Source organism: Orbicella franksi, chromosome 11, assembly GCF_964199315.1.
Source record: "Orbicella franksi chromosome 11, jaOrbFran1.1, whole genome shotgun sequence".
Classification (NCBI taxonomy): domain Eukaryota; kingdom Metazoa; phylum Cnidaria; class Anthozoa; order Scleractinia; family Merulinidae; genus Orbicella; species Orbicella franksi.
In genome coordinates this window covers 4,755,748-4,774,947 of record NC_138155.1, presented here as the reverse complement: position 1 = coordinate 4,774,947, position 19,200 = coordinate 4,755,748, and the positions used below count along the sequence as shown (strand labels likewise).

Genomic DNA, 19,200 nt, shown 5'->3' with positions numbered 1-19,200 from the left:
AATAAAATAATCTACTTTACATGGCTTCATGGCGGCCATATTGACTTTACTAAAAATGAAATTTCTCTCCCTTACGAAAATGATTCACTTTCTCATGCAAAAATTTCATGTTGTAGCATTACTAATATGGCCGCTGTGAAACCGCCCCGGCTCTATTCACGCCGACCAGATATGTTAAAATAAGTTTTTAAAACAAATAAAACTGGGTCCTAGAGAGTAAATAAGCGGACGTGATTGTCCAAAAATCTTTATATTGAAGATTACCGTGTCACGTTTACTTGACAAAGCTTTTGATCAATTTTTGACGTTTTAGCAACTTTCTGACACTTCCATGGCTTCCGTTCAAACTGGCTAAGTTAAGTTGCAAGAACTGGTGGACACAGCTGTCAATTGTCAGAACGAGGAGAAGCTTGACAACTTTGCCTTTGGAAGACGTTTTTGCATTTCGATCCGCCATTTGAAACAAAACGCATCGAAAGCTGCCTAAAAATTGCAAGTAAAAAAATTCGAAAAAATTCCGAATACCTTGTCAAACGTTATGGCAAACTTCACTATAACTAACCGTCCACCAAAATTAACAATATTGATCACACACCGTTAAATAAATGCAAGATCAATAAGATCTTCTAACAAATACCGAGAATACTTGTTTATACTGGACAGCTAACCTACGCGTACCAAATAAACGAAGTTCATACGATGACATGGTAGTCATGCTGGTGTTCAAAAACAGTGGGAATTCTCCTCTTTTGGAAATGCGTTTTTTTCTTATGCAAACAATTCCTCTTGCTAAGAAACACTCGCATGCCCGCTGCGAAAACGCTCTATTCGCACTAACCTACATACCTTCTAACTAAGGTTCTAAAAATACTAAAACTAGATCTTGTAGATGGGCATATGAAGAAATGATTCACCAAAGATATGAAATTATTTTAAACAGACTGAGAGAAGTCCGAAAAGAGTAGTTTTTTAAGGTATAAAGATGCTGGGAGGGTATTTAGGTATTCAAACCACGTACGATGATTAAGATGTTTTAGGATTAGCATGGATTAGCATGGATTAAAATTAGCTCGCCAGTTGAATCAACTGTAGGAATGCAAAGGTCTATTGCGACTTTCAGCCAGAGAAAACAATATGAAACTCACATTTGACCTACATTGCATAGCACCAAATCAAAACTTATTCTGTAGAAGTTAAGTTACTCAATTGTTCCTTGCTGGAATTCCAATTTTTTGAGCTTCAAAATGTTTTCTGTTGACATGTCTTCTCTTAAATCAACCAAATCTGACTAATACCGCGTTAAGGCCCTGAATCACGCACTCAAGGAAGGAAGCATAAGGCTTAGTTCTTCTCAGTTCGTTTACAAGGCATGTTAAGCGACTAAGCTTGTTTCAAAGGCGAATGTCTACCTTTGAACACTACGCCCGTTATAAATAGCATACTACTACAGACCACACTCATTACTGTTACGTTAAGAAAGTTAGTTTGTTATCATTTGGGTGTTCGTTTTAAAAATATCCAATTAGACGAAAACTGCGTTCTATTGGCTGCTATCAATATAAAACCAGTCAGAGATTACATAAAAGAAAACCAGTAGAATAAAGTCCGAAAAAATTTACGCTGACCTTGTGTTACACACGTTACAAGACCACTGAAAAAACCTTGCCAAGCAAGCGTCTTAAACCACGTTTAACGTGGACAAATCTCCAAAATGTTAAAGAAAGTAAAACAAAGTTTCTAAATTTCCCAAAATCTCAACCAAGTTCTCTTTCCTGGAAAGGTAAACGTGGCAAAGTAAACCCGCACATCAAGGAAAAAAAACCATGGTTTTTAAAAACATAATTTTAGCCATTGCCACAACTTTCCTCTTCTCTTCTCCCGCATGGAAACTTTTGAGGAAAAAAAGGAGAAAACACGACCAAAAGAAAACTAATGTGTACTTAGCTTCATCGAATGAAAGCATTATAGACTAGTGGAAATAGCACATATCTATCAGTACTGTAGAACTTGCTTTCTCATCAGAAAACAGGGAGAAAAAGTGACGATAAACTCAGTCTCGAGCAAGAAAATCACGGAGCAAGGATAGCGCGGATCTTGTGGTCTGGGACCGGTTCAGTTTAATTAAGTTGTTGGTTTCCACTTGGCTTTTTTCCCTCTCGTTTTCCTTTGTTCTTCGAAAACTATCATTACCAAATTCTAATACAATCTAAAGATATCACGAAACAAAACCTTATGAATTTGAAAATGACATTCTCTGAGACTACCCTCTGTACTCAAACTATCCAAAAATTTTTTCTACAGTATTGTAATTCAATAGCTACTGTCCTGCCTATTTCAGACGAACTCAACTTTACAGTTAATTAAAAGGAATAATATACATTCCATTACGTGACTACAAACCGCTGGACTTCTGTTTTGCTATTACGAGCGAGATGGAGGTGTTACGAGCTACATGGTGTATAAATGTTAATAAATGTGTAAAGGAGATTACCTTGTGTTTCATTTTTTCCCCCTCCAATCACGTCCTATCCTGCTACTCATGGTAATTGAGCGGATTTCACTTGAGTGTCGAATTTAAGTAATTGGCTAATTGCATTACTAGACCTAACTATGCTACACGATTGGCTTAAAAAACTCGCGCCACTTTTTCATCCAATCAAAAGTAAATCCACAACTAATCTCAACTCGCTCGCACACGTTTTCCCGCGCTTTGCGTCAACTACGTGTAATTACTTCCAGTTCTGATAGGTTCATTGGACCGTCTACGTCCTTTGTGACTGGCTAGAGAGATTACTTTGGTTTTTGCTTTACGACACTCAATTGAAAAAAGCTCTAAGCTTATATTTTCAGCCATTTTACTTTACCTATCTAGTACTGCATGTAACAATCACTGATCTATATACAGTTCTTGCCCCTCAGCAAACCTAACGATAGTAAATCCACAAGAAGAGCAAACAGACGAGTAACATTATACTCATGATCCGTAAGAACCACTTGAGTCCAGGATCTTCTCGTTCAAACTGTACTACGGTCAGTTTGACTTTGTCGTGTGTTGTAGTAGGAAGAACACTCACAGCTTGGTCTTCCGGTATGACATGCCTGTCATCGCATTTTGTAGGTCCTGACGCATCGAACGATGTCTCCAAGCGCGTTGTTGGACTTAATTTACCTAGAGATTTAAAGTAATTTTGTTGTCAGAATGTGGCTAAATGTAATGAAGGCAAAGTTTGACTAGAGCCAATGCTAGTCGGCGGCCTTTCAGGGCGTGCATACTCCGCGGGGACTCTAACGGGGCTTACGCGTTTTACTTTCCAGCTATTTAAGAGCGTACACTTCCACTTCCCCTTATTAGCACCTTTCCGAAGCTCATCAATTGGTGATGACTTTTTGCTTTTGAAAGATTTTAGCTGAATATAGCCGAGGATTTTAGCTGAAAATAACTGACGTATGAAACACAAAACAAGCATCAATTAACAGGCGTTAAAATAATAAATTAGCCTGCAAATACAACGGTGTCTCACCGCTTAGAACATTCAAAAATGTGCCGGATGTATGCCATTCCCCCACCTCCCACTCTCTTCCCCCACCAATTTACAAGCCTAACCAAAATCCCTTTAAGAAATTGTAGAAGCTCAGGCTTATAATCAGAATATAACAGTAGCGTCCTAAGCAGAACCTCTTTGGGATAGTCACGCAATCTTAGAATGCGTGACGAAAAGGTATCTGCATAAATAGCGACTCTGTAAGGGCAATTAGCAACTTGGAGGGCCCCTAAAAGGTTTAATCAGATGCAGCCTTACCATTCTTCTCCAAAAGCTCAATGCCCTCTGTGTGAGCCATTGTTCCATTCTCGACCTTTTCAGGGTCATCATCCTCGCCAATCGCTCCATGTGCAATAGGAGGTTCATTGATAGTGGGCCAAGTCAGTCCACCAAGCTCGTCTCGTGGAATTTTCCTTGTGAACAAGCTTACCACAACCATAATAGAGCCACTCACTCCAAAAATGATGATTGCTGAGGAGAGAAAGGAAGAGACGTTTCTGTATTTAACTCCCTCCACCCTACAGTCAAACGCTGAGTTACAGGTGTACACGATATGATTCTACCTTTATGTCTGTGGATGAAACCCTAGTACGTGACCATTCAAACGAAAGCTATTGAGCAGTACTTTCATGTGGTACTGTTTATTATGCCGTACAAGGTGGTTCTAAGTTTTAAGTATGAGGATGACACCCTAGTGTGTGACCATTCAAATGAAAGCTATTTAGCAGTACTTTCATGTGGTACTGTTTATTATGCCGTACAAGGTGGTTCTAACTTTTGGGTTTGTGGATGAAAACCTAGTGTGTGACCAGCTATTGAGCAGTGCTTTGATGTGGTACTGTTTACTATGTCGCGGAAGGTTGTTCTATAAACTGTTAGAAACTCTATGAGCGAAACCCTACGCTAACTGTGTGACCATTAAGTTCTTTACAAGCAATTGTTATTTCTTGTACTTAAACTACTTCATGGTAGAACAAGTATTTTTTTTTGTTCCTGCTCTCCCTGGTTTGGAATGAGTTATGAAGAGCTTAACACGTCATTCACTGCTAGTTTACAACTGCATCGGATGTATAATGCCTTGTTCAAACGTGATTGACATGATGCGTGTATTCCTTATACATCGGAGCACAGTGCACCTTTAACAGTTACAATTTCTCACCATAAAACATGAAGTGCATTTTGGCAAATCCAGGACGATCATCTACAGTGCCACATTTAGGAGTAGACCATACATTTCCAGCAATAAACTTAGCCATTCCCAAGAAGAAGCCGATCACCAGACCCGAAAGAGCACCAGCAGGGGTCAGACCAGTCCACAGGATGCCCAGGCCAAACACCATGGTGATGGGCGGGGCAAGGTACGACTGAATGGTCTGGATGTACACAAAGAGCTCTTTCCCAGCAGAGCCTGGAAATAAAAGAGTGCATTGATTTACTATTTGTGTGATAATAATTATCATTCATAACAGTAATTTAATTACACATTAAATTATTTGTGAGGATCACTGATTATACAATACAAAGTATTTTTGTGTTTCCACTGAGTTGTAGTGCTCAATTTTTTTTATGGTGATCACTTCTCAAGTTCTCACAAACTTGTCTTCCTGCATGATAACATGACCACGTGACTGTCTTGAGACTGTGAGGAGAAATTTGATACTTATCAAACTAGAATTACCTTGGATGATTGGCAACCAGCACAAACTGACACCAACGAGGATAAGTACCACCACACGGCCAACAATGACTCTTTCTCTCTCGTTGGACTAAAGCAAGGAGAACGAAGTAATGTACAGTCAATACAATTTTTAGTACTATTTTGCAGTTTCTTCTGCTTGTCCATGTGGTGATTTCTTCGTTAACTACATGTCACTGTGACATATCCCTGCTGAATACATGTACATTGTATGTCCCTTTTATGCCCTGTCACATGGACAGTCTCAAGCTGGAGTGTTCAATCTCTAAGAATCCACTGCGTTACAATGTAGGTCTGCAATTCGTGTAGAGAGGTAGATAAGTCTGCAATGTGTGCCAAAAAGATACTGTACTAATGACATCATAACTCCCAGAGGGTCACTGGAAATTCTGAGGGATTGGTTGGTGGGTTCTTAAAGACCAATGTTTTTGTAAATGAAGGTATGAATACTCCAACTACACTAGAATTTTAGGAGTAGTGGGTATTTACCACCAGAAAACCTTTCGTGAGGGAGGGGGGAAGGACATTTTCTGGAGCAAAAACCTACAGAAAGGGTAAAGATACAAAATGTACATGTAGTTTATTGCAAGGTACATACTTTATAACTACTGTATGTGTTACATACAATATCAGTCTATATTACAAAGTATACATGTAGTACCATAGGTCTGAAGCGCAGCCAAACATCAACAGTAAAGATGGTCGCACTACTGTTAAATGCCGAGGAGAGTGATGACATCAGAGCAGCCATCATGACAGCCATCATTAGACCAACCATTCCAACTGGTAGAACGTTTAGAACCAGTCTAAGAAGCAAGAAAGATGATCATCAGTACTTAAGCTGTGAATGCTTCAGTTCTATTGAGCAGTACTTTCATGTGGTACTGTTTATTATACTGTACAAGGTCGTTCTAACGTTTAAGTCTGTGGATGAAACCCTAGTGTGTGTCCATTCAAATGAAAGCTTAATTGAGCTGTACTTTCATGTGGTACTGTTTATTATGCTGTACAAGGTGACATGGTTCTGACGTGGTCTATAGATGAAACTGTAGCATGTGACCATCCCAGCAATGAACACTACAATGTATTTTTTTACAATACATGATAATGCATGCTGATTATGCTTCAAAATGTAGCTCTGACTTTCAAATCTCACTAGTATGCCATTACAACTAAGGCATAGTATGAATTCTTAAATTCTTCAAGGTTGTAAACTCACTTAGGATAAGCATTGTTGAAACAGCCCCATTCATTATCACAGTAATGCGTACAGCTGATGGGGTCAGCACAGGCAATGGAGTTAGGATACAGAACTCGGCTGATCATTCCTGGCATCACCATGATAAAAATTGGCAGGGTCTTCAAAAATCCAGCAAAGATTGAACCTGCTTTAGCGTGGATGTTGTTCTTTGCTCCAAGGGTACGCTGCACAATCACCTGTAATTTAACAAAAAATATTTATATTGTAATACAGTTCAGATTGGAGATGGCATGTAATGCTGTCTAGTTTCCACAGCATATGCTGATGAGTTTAATGCTATGTAAATACAACCATATGTACAATGTAGCTGCGGCACTCCCTGGAGGGTTGCATACACACCTGCCAACTCTCACACCTTGGATGAAGTCTCATGCCATCAGGTTGAATCTCGCGCCTACTCATGCAAACGAACTCAAATCCCTTGCATAGCTAAAAGATTTGAACTACTACAGCCTCGTCTTAAACACTTCTGAAAAATATGTATTTAAATAGCTAATGGACTAATGGAAGATAGCAACGCCGATATATAAAACGAAATAAATAAACAAGAAGATCTGTTAGATCTTATAACCGTGCTTTTAAAATTTAACTGTTCGCTTAGCACTACTGTCAGAACGCAGTGCACATTCCAAAGCAGTCATTGATGATTCTTTTCTTACTGTAGACATCACATCACTTGATCAACACAAACTGTATTATTGCACCATCAGTGGTAGCCATTGACAAATCTCCGATGACGTAATGGTCTTAATCTAGAACTTTCTTCGGGATATGTATGGGCATGAACGATATGAACGACACAATAACAACACTATTAACAACAGCTTTCTTTCTTAAAAGTCATGATTAAATTTAATTGGTGTTTTCCACGAGTAAAGGGCTAGCAAAGTAGTCAAACAAGTCATATAAAAAAACACTCTACCCGACCGATGTATCGATTTTGGTCACTGCAGTGACCACAGATTGAAAACGTGACAGAAAATTGGCGTTACTTTTGATTCTCACCAAATTTGTCATATCCCCCCCTCGGAAGAATTTTGTTAAGTTAGCCAATTTAGTATGCAAGCCACTGTAATGGTGGTCGCTGTCGGCGAAATGTTTATTTGATCAAAATTGGGGCAAAATCTTTCGGAGATGGAAATCAGGGCATTTGCAAGGATACAGAAAGTAATTTGGGACCAGTTGCTGGCTTCTAAGGCTGAATTTATCCAGAAGTACATGTAAGCTGTATTTTCGTTTTCGTGTCGAAAGCCACGCGATGAAATATTATCGGCTTGTTCTGCTGTCTTGTTCTGCTTTTTCTCTTGGTCTTTTTTGTAGCCCGCCGAGGCCAGTCTTTTGCCTAAATCAGTTGAAAAAAGTTCGAAAAAGATGTTCCCATTCAAGTTAAAGCTCTCAGGCGATAATTCTGGAGTTTTTTGGCCAAAACGTCGGCTTTGTTATGTTCGTGTTTTTCGGTTGCTATGGACGACCGTGGCTTCCTTTGTTAGGTCAAGTCTGGGGAGTGAGGTCACAAAAAATTCTAATTCTGGTTTTGTTCGATTTCACTGAAATTTTGACACGATAAAGCTGGATTGTTAAGGAATAGATTAACCGTCTGCCGATGTGTGGTAGCTATTAACGCTAAAGTGATATATCACTTCGAAGTCAGGGTTTTGAAGAGATTTTTTTGCAACGTGTGGGTTCGGCGTGATTTTGTAATTGCAGGTTTTTGTTGACCCCGAAAGAAAAAATATCCGGAAAAGGTCATTTCATGGACGATTCAAAGGAATATAAATATGTATATGTTCCGAGCTAAATTTCTGGTGAAAAAATATAATTTTTGACGAGCGCTGGGTTTTTAATTTTTTTCCCGCGAAAGTCAGTATCGGAGATGAGATTTATTAACGTTTCAACAGCTTTTGGCGCGTAAACATCATAGGTTGCGTGACTCAAAATGTGGCCGAGTGGAAGCTTGGGTCTGGTCGCGTACAAATCGAAAAAAAAATACCACGGGTAAACCATGAACCGCGCTCAGCCCATGGCCGCATGGTTAATTAAATGAGAGTGTGTAAACTTCTCCCAAATTGTGCGACTTCTAAGGGAAAAGTCTGGTGACCACATTACATTTGACGAAACACTTCCTGGGACTCAGGGACCAGAAAATATTCAAAATGCCTTAGTTTGGAAATCTGTGAAATATCCCCAAATATCCTCAGATACTGTATCTTCTGATATGATTGGCAGACGTCAAAACTCAAAGCCCTCCTACATTTAGGTTAATAATACAACGCTCCTGATTCAGGTATAGGATACAAGGCCACTTTTCCTGTCACTAAATGCTACCTTCGAATAAAATATTATGTACATGCTAAAATTACACAATAGACATACCTGATCTGTGCACCAATACCAAATACCCATAATCGGCAAGGTAGTCCACAATCCCAACCAGGGATAGTCAGGATCATTGATTGGTCGGAACATGTGATCCCAGTAAGGAGTCAACCTGAAGCACGAACTCAGGTCTGTTCCATTGTCCATGGTTGCATTTACAGGAACATATGGCTTGCCCATGGATTGGCCGTATTTCTCCCACAGACCATTGTATCCGCCCACTTCTACAAAACCTGAAAACATATAGGTATGCATAGCTCTTGAATTTAACGAGCAAGAAACAAGAGACCAGTTTGTTTGGGGTTTTGTTTTCTTATTTTGTGATATACAACATCTATACCATTCCACATACTTAGAATTGCCAGTGTGATTGCCCCAAGGATCATGATTACACATTGCAAGACATCAGTGAAGATAACTGCAGTCAAACCACCTGAAAAAATGAGAATAATAATTAATAATTAATTGATAATGATGATGATCAATAGACCAATTTTGATGTATTAAAATTCAGTCTGAAACAATAGCCCTCAGTATGAGGCTCTGGGGAATAACTACAGAGTTTGTGGGGTTTATTCTTCAGAGCCTCGTGCTGAGGTCTATTGTGTTAGGCTGAATTTTAATATATGAAAATTGGTCTATTGTACTGTCTTAACCCCTTCAGTACAATTTGCTTGTTTAACAGAACTTTGCAAGAGCTTAATACATGAACTTCCAACGAAGTGAAAAGGATGTGATACAGCATACTATAATTTATATAAAGCATTTTTGCATTTTAAAATTATAATTTTATATGTAAAGTAATTGGAACTGAGCTTTTATGTTTACAAAAGTTAGCCTTGTGACTTTGCATGAATACCTTGAAGAGGTCTTACATGTAATTGTCTGTTGCAAAGAAAACTTAGCAAAAATTCTCCACACATCACAAAACAAGTTTGTACATGTACCAACTTAATTACCTCCTCAAATGCAAATCAGTAGTTCAAAGACTGTCAGTGATCCTAAACTATTTACTACTAAGAGGTTGGCAACTTGATAATGGTTTAATATGGAAGCTGTATTTTAAGCTTACCTAAGATGGTGTAGACCGCTGTGATGGCCAGGACACAGGCAGCAGAGACGTAAATGTTCCAACCAACAGCTTCATAAAGAAACAAACTGCCAGCATAGATGTCAACCTATATTTGTACAATTCATTTAACACTCTGGTGAGGAAATGTACCACGATTCAATTTAATTTAATATACAACATGATTTACCTAGAATTGCAATTTTATAGAGACTGTCTTCAAAACAATGTGTTAGCCACATTGAGTATTAAGAAGATACATATGATGGGATCACTGAATGTCCCCGAAGTAATCACGCCAAAATCAACACTTGTAACAAACAACAAACTTGGAGGTGAATTACAAATTTCAGAATCTATAGTAACTCCATATTTGCATGGCACTGGGTAACACAGCTCACTCAAAACGTCAGGTGAAAATTTTTAGGAAAACAGAAATTTGTACTTGTCTGACATTACTGTAATTTATAAATGAATTAATGAACTTTACATTACATAATAAATGTAAGCCTACCGAAAACTTTGTGAACACATAAGAAAACAAAGCCACAACAGTCAAGTATGTTCTGATCCACTGGCTCTGGAACCTTTTTTGCAAAAATTCAGGCATCGTAAACACCTGCGGGCCAGTATAAAACAAACATCAAATTATCTCGTTTAGAAAAAGAAAAGTCAACAAATTAAAAATTCCTTGAATTTCTAAATTAGAAGTTAACTTACCCTTGATCTCAAGTAAATTGGCAGAAATACCCATCCAAGAAGGAGCAGAACCCAGCAGGCCTGCAAACAATGAACAGCAAGATTACTACTTACAGTTGTAGATGAGCTTACATACTTACTTACTGCCGTTTAATGCCTGCTGGTATGTCACTTAACATATGTGGGATATGGTTAATTATAACCCGTACAATTATTCAGAGCCAGCCAACTTCAAGTCAGTGATATCTGCGCTCACCTACAGGTGAACGTAAGCTCTATTCAGGCTAACCGGACCACTACTTACTATACGCTAACTGTAGTGACATTTCATCATTTTGCCATTTCCTGTTTTAAACACGCCCCCCAGTGGACACCCCTCCCAAGTGGAGGCTTTTTCTGGTTCCCTGTTTTCTGCATACAAGAGGTTTGGCTGCATGACAACAAGCTAGACACCTACAATTTGCTGAATACTTGTCTGAAAGGATTATTTAAAAGTTGCCGTAAATGAGGGCAAGTGCTAATTGTCATCTACACTCTGATGCTGAATATTGCCTTGAATGAATACATTGTCTGGCAAATGTTGCAATCTTACTGCTTATGTTCCCAAATATTTAATAGATTTATAATCATAAAATTCATTTATTCCCGCTCACCTGCCACTCGAAGGATACTACACCAATGCCAGTAGCAGCCCCAGACCCAGCCAACCCAACAAAGTGCTCACTGCCAATGTTACTGGCAAAAAGACTGGGTCCAACCTACAAGTCACAGCATGAAGGTCATAAAATTAATACACTATACATGTATAATTATACAGCTAGTACAATAGAGTATGAATACAGATGACAGTTCATCAATGCCAAAAACAATCAACTTACTGCCCACCACATCATTGACCGTCCTGCCAAGAAGTAAGTTTCCGCAGTTTCATCCTTTCCTCTTTGTTTCCTGAATTTGGACTGAAATAATCATTGTGCGTTATTAACTCATAATACAGAAGCCACTTAACTCCCTAAGAGTGCCATGGCCAATTCATGCACAAATTCATAACCCTGAAATATTTGACAGATCTCTATGAATTTTTGCCAGGAAAATGTTCTTGTTATGATCTGCTCTTTGATCGTGAGGTCATAAAATTGTGACTCCTAGCCTGCAGTGCAGGCGTTTTCTATGTGTTCATGAATTAGCTCACGATTGAGTAGAGTTGCCGCCATGTTGGCTTAAAAGAAGTGGGCAGGGAGGGGATCCCTCTGTCAGCCTAACTCCCACTATCCAGAACGCCATTTCGTCTCTCCTCAAGCCTCTTCCAAATTTGAATCCAAGATGGCGCTTGCTTGATCAAAATGCGCATGCTTGCCAAAATACGCCTGCATTGTGAGCTATGTGAACCCTTCCTATATGTGCATAACATTGTAAGACATGGTTGACCACCCCTGCAAGTTTTTAATCATTTTCTTTAAATTTTCTTTTCTTTTTTTTTTTTTTTGCTGCATAATATCTTGACTTGTTTCACATCAAGCTGCATGTACATGTATGCACTATTAGAGCTGTTGTGTGGTTTTGGGTTAGACATGAACCTAAAATATTAGAAAGTTGATCAATGTGTTTTTGAAATGTTTTATTCTTGTATTCTAAAGAAATTTCTCTCAATATGACTACCTTCTTCATAGCTGATGTCAATTCTTATATAGGCTGATCAGTGGCTTTATTCAAATGATGTATTGTACACGTGCATGGTACATATACTTTATTTATAATCCACGACCTGGAGCTCCTTAGCTCTTTAATTAGCTTAAGTAGCTAATGAGTTTAAAACAAAATGTTTGTGCAACACTAGCGAGTCTTTATTTGCTGATAAGGGAAAAACTGCCATGTGCCTTCAGGGTAAGGGTTAATTTATTTTAGAATACACATACATATATACATGTAGCCACTGTTTATTTATGAGTCCAAAGCATGCTTGTAGCATGCACTGTACATGCACGGCTGGAGTTTATATATCATATCGAAGCACCGTGTCCCGGATGCAAGGAATATATTTTAATATTAAAAGCTGAATGTCTGAGAGAGCGATATCTAATCTCTTGCTGTGTTGTCTTACTTGTATATTTTTAAAAAGCATGATTTCACAAGAAAATGTTCCTTAGTTTAAATGGAAGAGAGACATTGTCAAAGAAGTCATACTGATGAAGAAAAGAATTGAGCCAATATTTCATTTGAAGTCGGCAACAAAACCGTCATCTTGGCACATGCACTGTGATGAAATTGGTTAAGAATTAATTCTGTCAGCAAACCATGCTAGACTCTGGAAACATGCCACAGGTAAGAAATTAAAATACTTTTATTATATTTATACATGCATGTAGCTGTAAACTGAAAATAAAACACTTCACACTGCAAAACTCTCACATAAGAAGGTTTGAATTATTAAACTTACGAGAATTTGAACATACTCCAACCACAGGTTTGTCAGAATTTTGGGGTCAGTTTCTTACACCGGTAAATATAATAGAGCCCGGAGAACAATTTTATGGGTCAAATTAATGGAATATAGTGTACAAGCCTTCTTTCATGTGTTCAAGGGAGAGGCACAATGAACTTTTGCTTTGACAACATTGCAACCATCTGAAATAGTGCTGGGCCTAATTAGACGAAAACTTTTTTCTACTACATTTTAAACCGAATACCGAAATACATGAAGATGATACTTTGTAGTTTCCCCAATGTCCCAGGAGAAAATAAACTTGTATTAACAGTGAATGTAACTTTCATATACCCAAAACAAGTATACTTTCAATATTCTCTTCTTTAATATCAAACAAAAATAATTATACATGTATTTGAATAACATATTAACCACTCAACTGTAACTGTAGTAAACGATTCCATTTATGCAAATAACGGATTGTGCTGCCACACACAAGGCATGTTACGTAATCATGTTTATCTCGACCATGTAAAAGTTCCACCATACGTTTCCCTTCACTGTATATATGGAGTCTAAGGAATGGTTGTATCAAAGAGGTATTTTAAAACACGTGTGTTAAGAAGTATACCCTTATTCAGCCTTTCTGATGTTTTGCCCTATATTGGAACATATATTTAAAGGCTCCAGATGAGCGAATACAATTGTTTGATACGTAATTCACTGCATGGGATTCTTAAACATGTAATGTCAAGTTTCTATCGATCATTTAGGCCCTTCCATTCATATATACATGTAAGCAGTCTAATGAGTGGTTGTATTTACGCTATTAAAAAACATGCATGTAAAGAAGTACCCTTACATTTACTCGATGTTTCTGTTGTTTTGCCCTATATTGGAACATGCAAATATAGGCTATAGATATGGGTGAATTGACAATTGTTACGTAATACTGCACGCTGTTCCAAAACAAAGAGTGCAAAGAATCTAATTACAGTGTTTAAAATACTTTAAATTGGTAGATTACCCTATAAAGATTATTATTTTTCTCAATTATTCCATGATACAACAATCTTTTTTTCCTGGCCTTCCACACTGGCCAAAAAACCCTTGACATATCTGTTTGTTTACATTGTACATTTACATAGCCAACAGAATTAAGTGTACAGTAGATGGTTTTTCAAGCTTTGTCAAAACACTAAATAAATCTATCTTCATGTATACTGTAAGCAAGGGTAACGCTGAGCAAATTAAGCCAACTTCAAATAAGACACAAGCTATGCCTTTGTTCTGAGTTGGGCAACATTGATCTCACAATAGAATTTGCTCCGCAGTTTTCCTACGTTCAGTGATAGTAATAAATATCAAATGGATATTGTTTACCATTCCAAAGATATTTTTAACAAATGCATCTTGAGTGGAATAGCAGGTTCAAAAATCTTCAATTACTACAACACCTCTTAAATTGCCATTAAAATTGCTCAAGGTATTTCTCAAGCATTAATTGCTTGATTTTTATCTAAATCATACAATTTGCAGACACAATTGAACACAATATGAACACATGCAATATTGTTGATGACGCATTTTTGCAGACTGGTGGCACACACTTATCAGATTCTCTAGCCATTTTGAACAAATTTATATGAAACTGTGGTTACAACCTCATTAAAACCACAAAAATGTACATACACTGTATCAAATATATCGCTAGACAGTCTGAGGAAAGTCTAAATATACAAGCCAGATTTATGAACAAATCAGCACTGATCACATCCTTAAAAAAATTTATTTATATCAGGACAAAGTATTGACCACAGATGGATTTATTTGGGTCTGAGAGAATGATACAAATACTGAATTGATCTTGGTTCGTAATTCAAATCCCGCCAGTGACCCCAGGCCCTTGGGTCCAAACACCATGGTTTTCCCATAGTTTGGTCATGTGCTAAACCATGGGAAGAAAAAGCTGTTTAAACTTTGTGCCAGTGTTAGTCTAATATACAATATACCATGTCCAGTATACGATGACATGGTTTCATACCGCTTATACATGTATTTTCATGTACGGACACTTTTGTTTTCTTTGCGAACTACATCCAGCAGGGCGCACATGACCCCCTCAGGGCTTGGATGATGAAACCTGTTCTAGTATGCTTTGAGACTGACTTAATACTGAACCAAGCAAGCTGGTGCAAGTCTTCAAACTGGAGCAAAAATCTTGACTGGAACAGCATTCAAACAGTGCCAACTTCACCTGGTACTGACCTGGCATGACATAATTTCAGGTATATTTCTTTCAGCGTATTCCTTTAAGTACATGCATACATATAAAGGAATACACTGTTGAGCTGTAATAAATTAAAAGAAGAGGGGACTGAAGTGGACTCGTACCCACAATGAAAGTCACATCAATTTGCTTAGTTCCATTTTGAAGTGATGGTTGCTTCAGATGGTGTACTTGACTCAAATTCAATACAGGAACATCATTTGGTAAACAACAATTATGACTGATGTGGAATGTCTGTTCTAGTAATAAAAGGCTGGATTTTATGCAAATTGACGGGCTAATTTGCGGTAAAAAGAGCAAGAATAGCAAATTCACTTGAAGGATTGCTTTATTGCAACTGGTTTGCTCTTGGTAAATTTTATTTGCAAATTATAAGAAATCTTGTTCCACTACACGTATTTTGAAAAGAAAACATTCAGCAAATTAAAATGAATCAATGCTGGCAGAACTAATTCACTCATAAATTAGCGGTTCTTGCAAAACAAAGGTTAAAAGGGCTTTTCTAATGGCTAAGAGTCTTGATAAAGACCAGATACGTAATGCATTCTTTCGCGCTGTATTTTTGAAGTACTTATTGCCTGTGGCGTCAAGCTACACGCATGACTGACCAATCAGGGAGCGTCGTTGCACTGCAAATACAGTTGCAGTGTAAGTAATATTGATACGCGGCGCTCATCCGCCGCTTACATAATAACACCGAAAGTTTCGCTTAAACATATGTCGCAGACAAACCTCGCCGTTGTTCACCTTTCCAAATAACAGCTGCAGAAATAAAGTGATTCAAGGGCAGATCTTGTTCCGAGCGCTCATTCATAAGTAGCTTTCGCACATACCGTAAGTAGAAAGGCAATTGGTCCCGTGCCTAAGAAGGCTTTAAAAAAAACCGGGCCACTTTATATAGCGTGATTTACTTTGCCATTCATTTAACAATTCACACAAAAGGTGATTAACGAGACGCGCAGTTTTGTGCAGTAGGTTTAAAACAACGCTTCGCAGTATAAATCTTCAATTACTCTAAGTTCCCACACGGGCGAAGGAAATTGAAAACCGCTTTGAATCGCATCGTAAAAACATCTTCATTTCGCCGTGTGATGGTTCGTTGCCAGGCGATTTTCTTTCTCGAATTGAATGATATTTTAGCTGCAAAAGGCAAATACTAGCCAGTTTCACAGTCGAAACCTTGCAGAATTTAAAGATTTGCATAAGCCACGCTGGCAAATATTCACTGGATCGATCATCCGAGTTACTACGAGACGACCCCTTTGCAAAGCGACCAGTACAGAGCAAATATGGCCATTAGTATAATGCCTCGCAAAAGAACTAAGAAGTGTTAAACTTACCCACAGTCCAACAATGATACAAGCCAGGAAATAAACCGCTATTATCGTCCAATCTGCGGCGTGCAAAGGCTTTCTATCTTCGTCCACGAACACCATGTTTATCTGTTCAGTTTACACTGCTGGGGGCTCCTTGTACCACGTTGTAGATTCTTCGACTGAGTGTGTCTTCTTCGCTGAAGCTTTTTACAGCCGTAAAAAATGTGTCAAAACGTTTCTCAACGTGTCTGCTCAAATTGAGGAAGATTTGGAAGGAATCGGATTACCGTCTCGCTATGAAATTTCGGCGAAGAAATACAAAAGCGCCCTGTGCGTCTTTGCCGCTCTAATATTACAACCAAATAGTCAACGGGATAGGTGGGAACGAAGGGGGCGTGACAAAGGACGAGGTGACAAGGCTATTGTGACGTCAATGGCAATGATTGGTCGATTGTACCGTACACTGTTTTCACTTGTTCTTAATGCGTTCACAACCGCGCAATGTTTGTTGACAAGTTTATACGCGGAAGTCCCAATATCAAAATTGTTTCGATTGTAAAGTGGTCTAAATCTTTCTACCTTGTCATTATTTAGTACTTCTTAATTCTCTTCATTGTTTCTAGGCGCTTCCTTTTGTCACTAAGTGGATTTGTTCTTTAACGTCACGCTATTTTAGTCGATTGAGTGGAAGACGTCAGCGTTTAGCGGGAGTAAGTTATAGCTGAAAAGATATTTGCTCACAGATTCATGTCACTCTCGGCGATACTGCAGCACTTGTAACTTCTTCTCTAAATGCCAAATCGCAAAATGTTGCTCAATTAGCTCTTGGAATTAAATTCGAAGTGAAAAACATGGGATTTTAATGGAATTTAAACCTTGTGTCACTGCTGTTAGTAATCAATATTTGAAAGTCACGAGATTGTTGTTGTTTTGTTTGACGTCAGTTAAGCCTTTTCGTCTAATATCGAATATATGAATTTCAATGAACTTTTGAAATAGAACAAGGATCGCCCAAAATAATATTCCTAGCTGACTCAGTTTTATAAACGTTGGTCTAAAGTTTCAATCAACTTTTTTTTCCCGTTTGGTTGAATATGTAATTGTAGTTTGCAAACCCTGATACATTTCAGGTCTGTACAATGTTTACTTGATAGTAAATAACGTAGCGCGTAGTCCAGATTATTCACGTGATATAAATCTTTAATTCTGAATCTCAGTGAGAGAATGAGAAAATGAAGAAACTCGCAACGATTGACTTTCTAAGCTCCAAAAAATATCCAAAAAACTATCACGATGCAGCATTTAGACAGCAATGTTTTCAACCTGATATACAAATGACAAATTTGAACAGACATATGAATTTGAAATGAACCAGTTACCGGTTTGGCGTGGGTTGCATTGAAACAAATCTGATAAGATATACATAAACGATTTCAAGTGCGAGTTCCGCGATATCAGGGAAAATGTCAAGTTTTGTTCCTCGAAAACTGATACTTAAAAAACTATTTTGTCGCTAGAAACGTGAAAAAATTTCTGCAATGTACAGAAAAACAACGCACGGTGGAATTCGGTTCCTTGAAATCCAACCCGCAATGCAAGACCGCCACTTTAAAAGATCGAAAAAAAAATTAAATTAAAGTTAATGCAGACAGGAAATTGTTTAAGTGCCCACCATTCCTCATCAGTGAATCTTGGGGTTTAGGGCAAGTACGTGCAGTCTATTATTCCAAAGGTCACGGGCATTTTTGAATATTTATATTTGTTTTCAGGTCTAATCTTGACTAATTTGTCTTGAAAACTTCATGGCAAATTAAAGGGCTGTTTACTTTCCAATGAAACTTCTTCGGAAACGTCAGCACTTAGGTTCATCACATCCTTCCTTCCTCAGTGTGTGTACTTACAAGTCAATGTAAAACAAAACGAGCAGGCGAACTGAAGACTGATTGAAAGCAAAAAGAAGGCAATTAAAAATATACCAGCCTTTTGAAAACGCTTCGTTGTAGCTTCTTTTGTATCGTGTCTGTATTGTTTGGAATCGATTACAAATGCCCAAAGGCTTTATTTTAATTATTTTTATCTTAACCTGATTGGTGCGGACAATGTTGTTTACATTTTTTGCGGCTGCCGAAGTTTCCAGGAGACAAGTCAAATCTCTTTGTTCCGTTTCAGATAGTGTTTTGTGTGTCGGTTAATCATTTTTCAGGGACAAAAGAGGCACTACTTTTCTAATTACTAGAATCTCAAAGTTCTTATTCAACCGATGCCACCAATTTATCTTTCCACGGTTTTCTGTTGCTATCCACAGTCTTTCTGATCGAAGGGTAGATGTAAGAAACTAGCTCGAAAGTCTAAATTAAAAGCGGGCTAAACTAATCTAGGTCTTTATTTCCTATCAGTTTAAGACAAGAAAAAACATATATATAATTTGAAATAAGGCACTTTGTCGGCCAGTTAGAAACTTACAACGTTGTTACAGTCATGATCTGTTTAGAGTCGCGTGTACTGAGTTCGCGAAACGATTGACTT

At 38.0% G+C, this 19,200-nt stretch overlaps 1 protein-coding gene across 1 annotated transcript; it reads right to left on the bottom strand.

Annotated features, from left to right (window-relative positions):
- Positions 1–52: 52 nt before the first annotated feature.
- On the bottom strand, positions 53–17,555 carry LOC145502813 (sodium/mannose cotransporter SLC5A10-like). Its single transcript, XM_081482200.1, has 14 exons — positions 16,699–17,555; positions 11,522–11,602; positions 11,297–11,401; positions 10,665–10,724; positions 10,459–10,563; positions 9,948–10,053; positions 9,228–9,308; positions 8,873–9,108; positions 6,458–6,675; positions 5,900–6,044; positions 5,221–5,308; positions 4,702–4,950; positions 3,801–4,013; positions 53–3,169 (listed from the first exon to the last, which is right to left on the bottom strand). Exons 1-14 carry the CDS (start codon positions 16,792–16,794, stop codon positions 2,925–2,927), a joined length of 2,028 nt encoding a protein of 675 aa, XP_081338326.1. The 5' UTR covers positions 16,795–17,555; the 3' UTR covers positions 53–2,924.
- Positions 17,556–19,200: the final 1,645 nt, after the last annotated feature.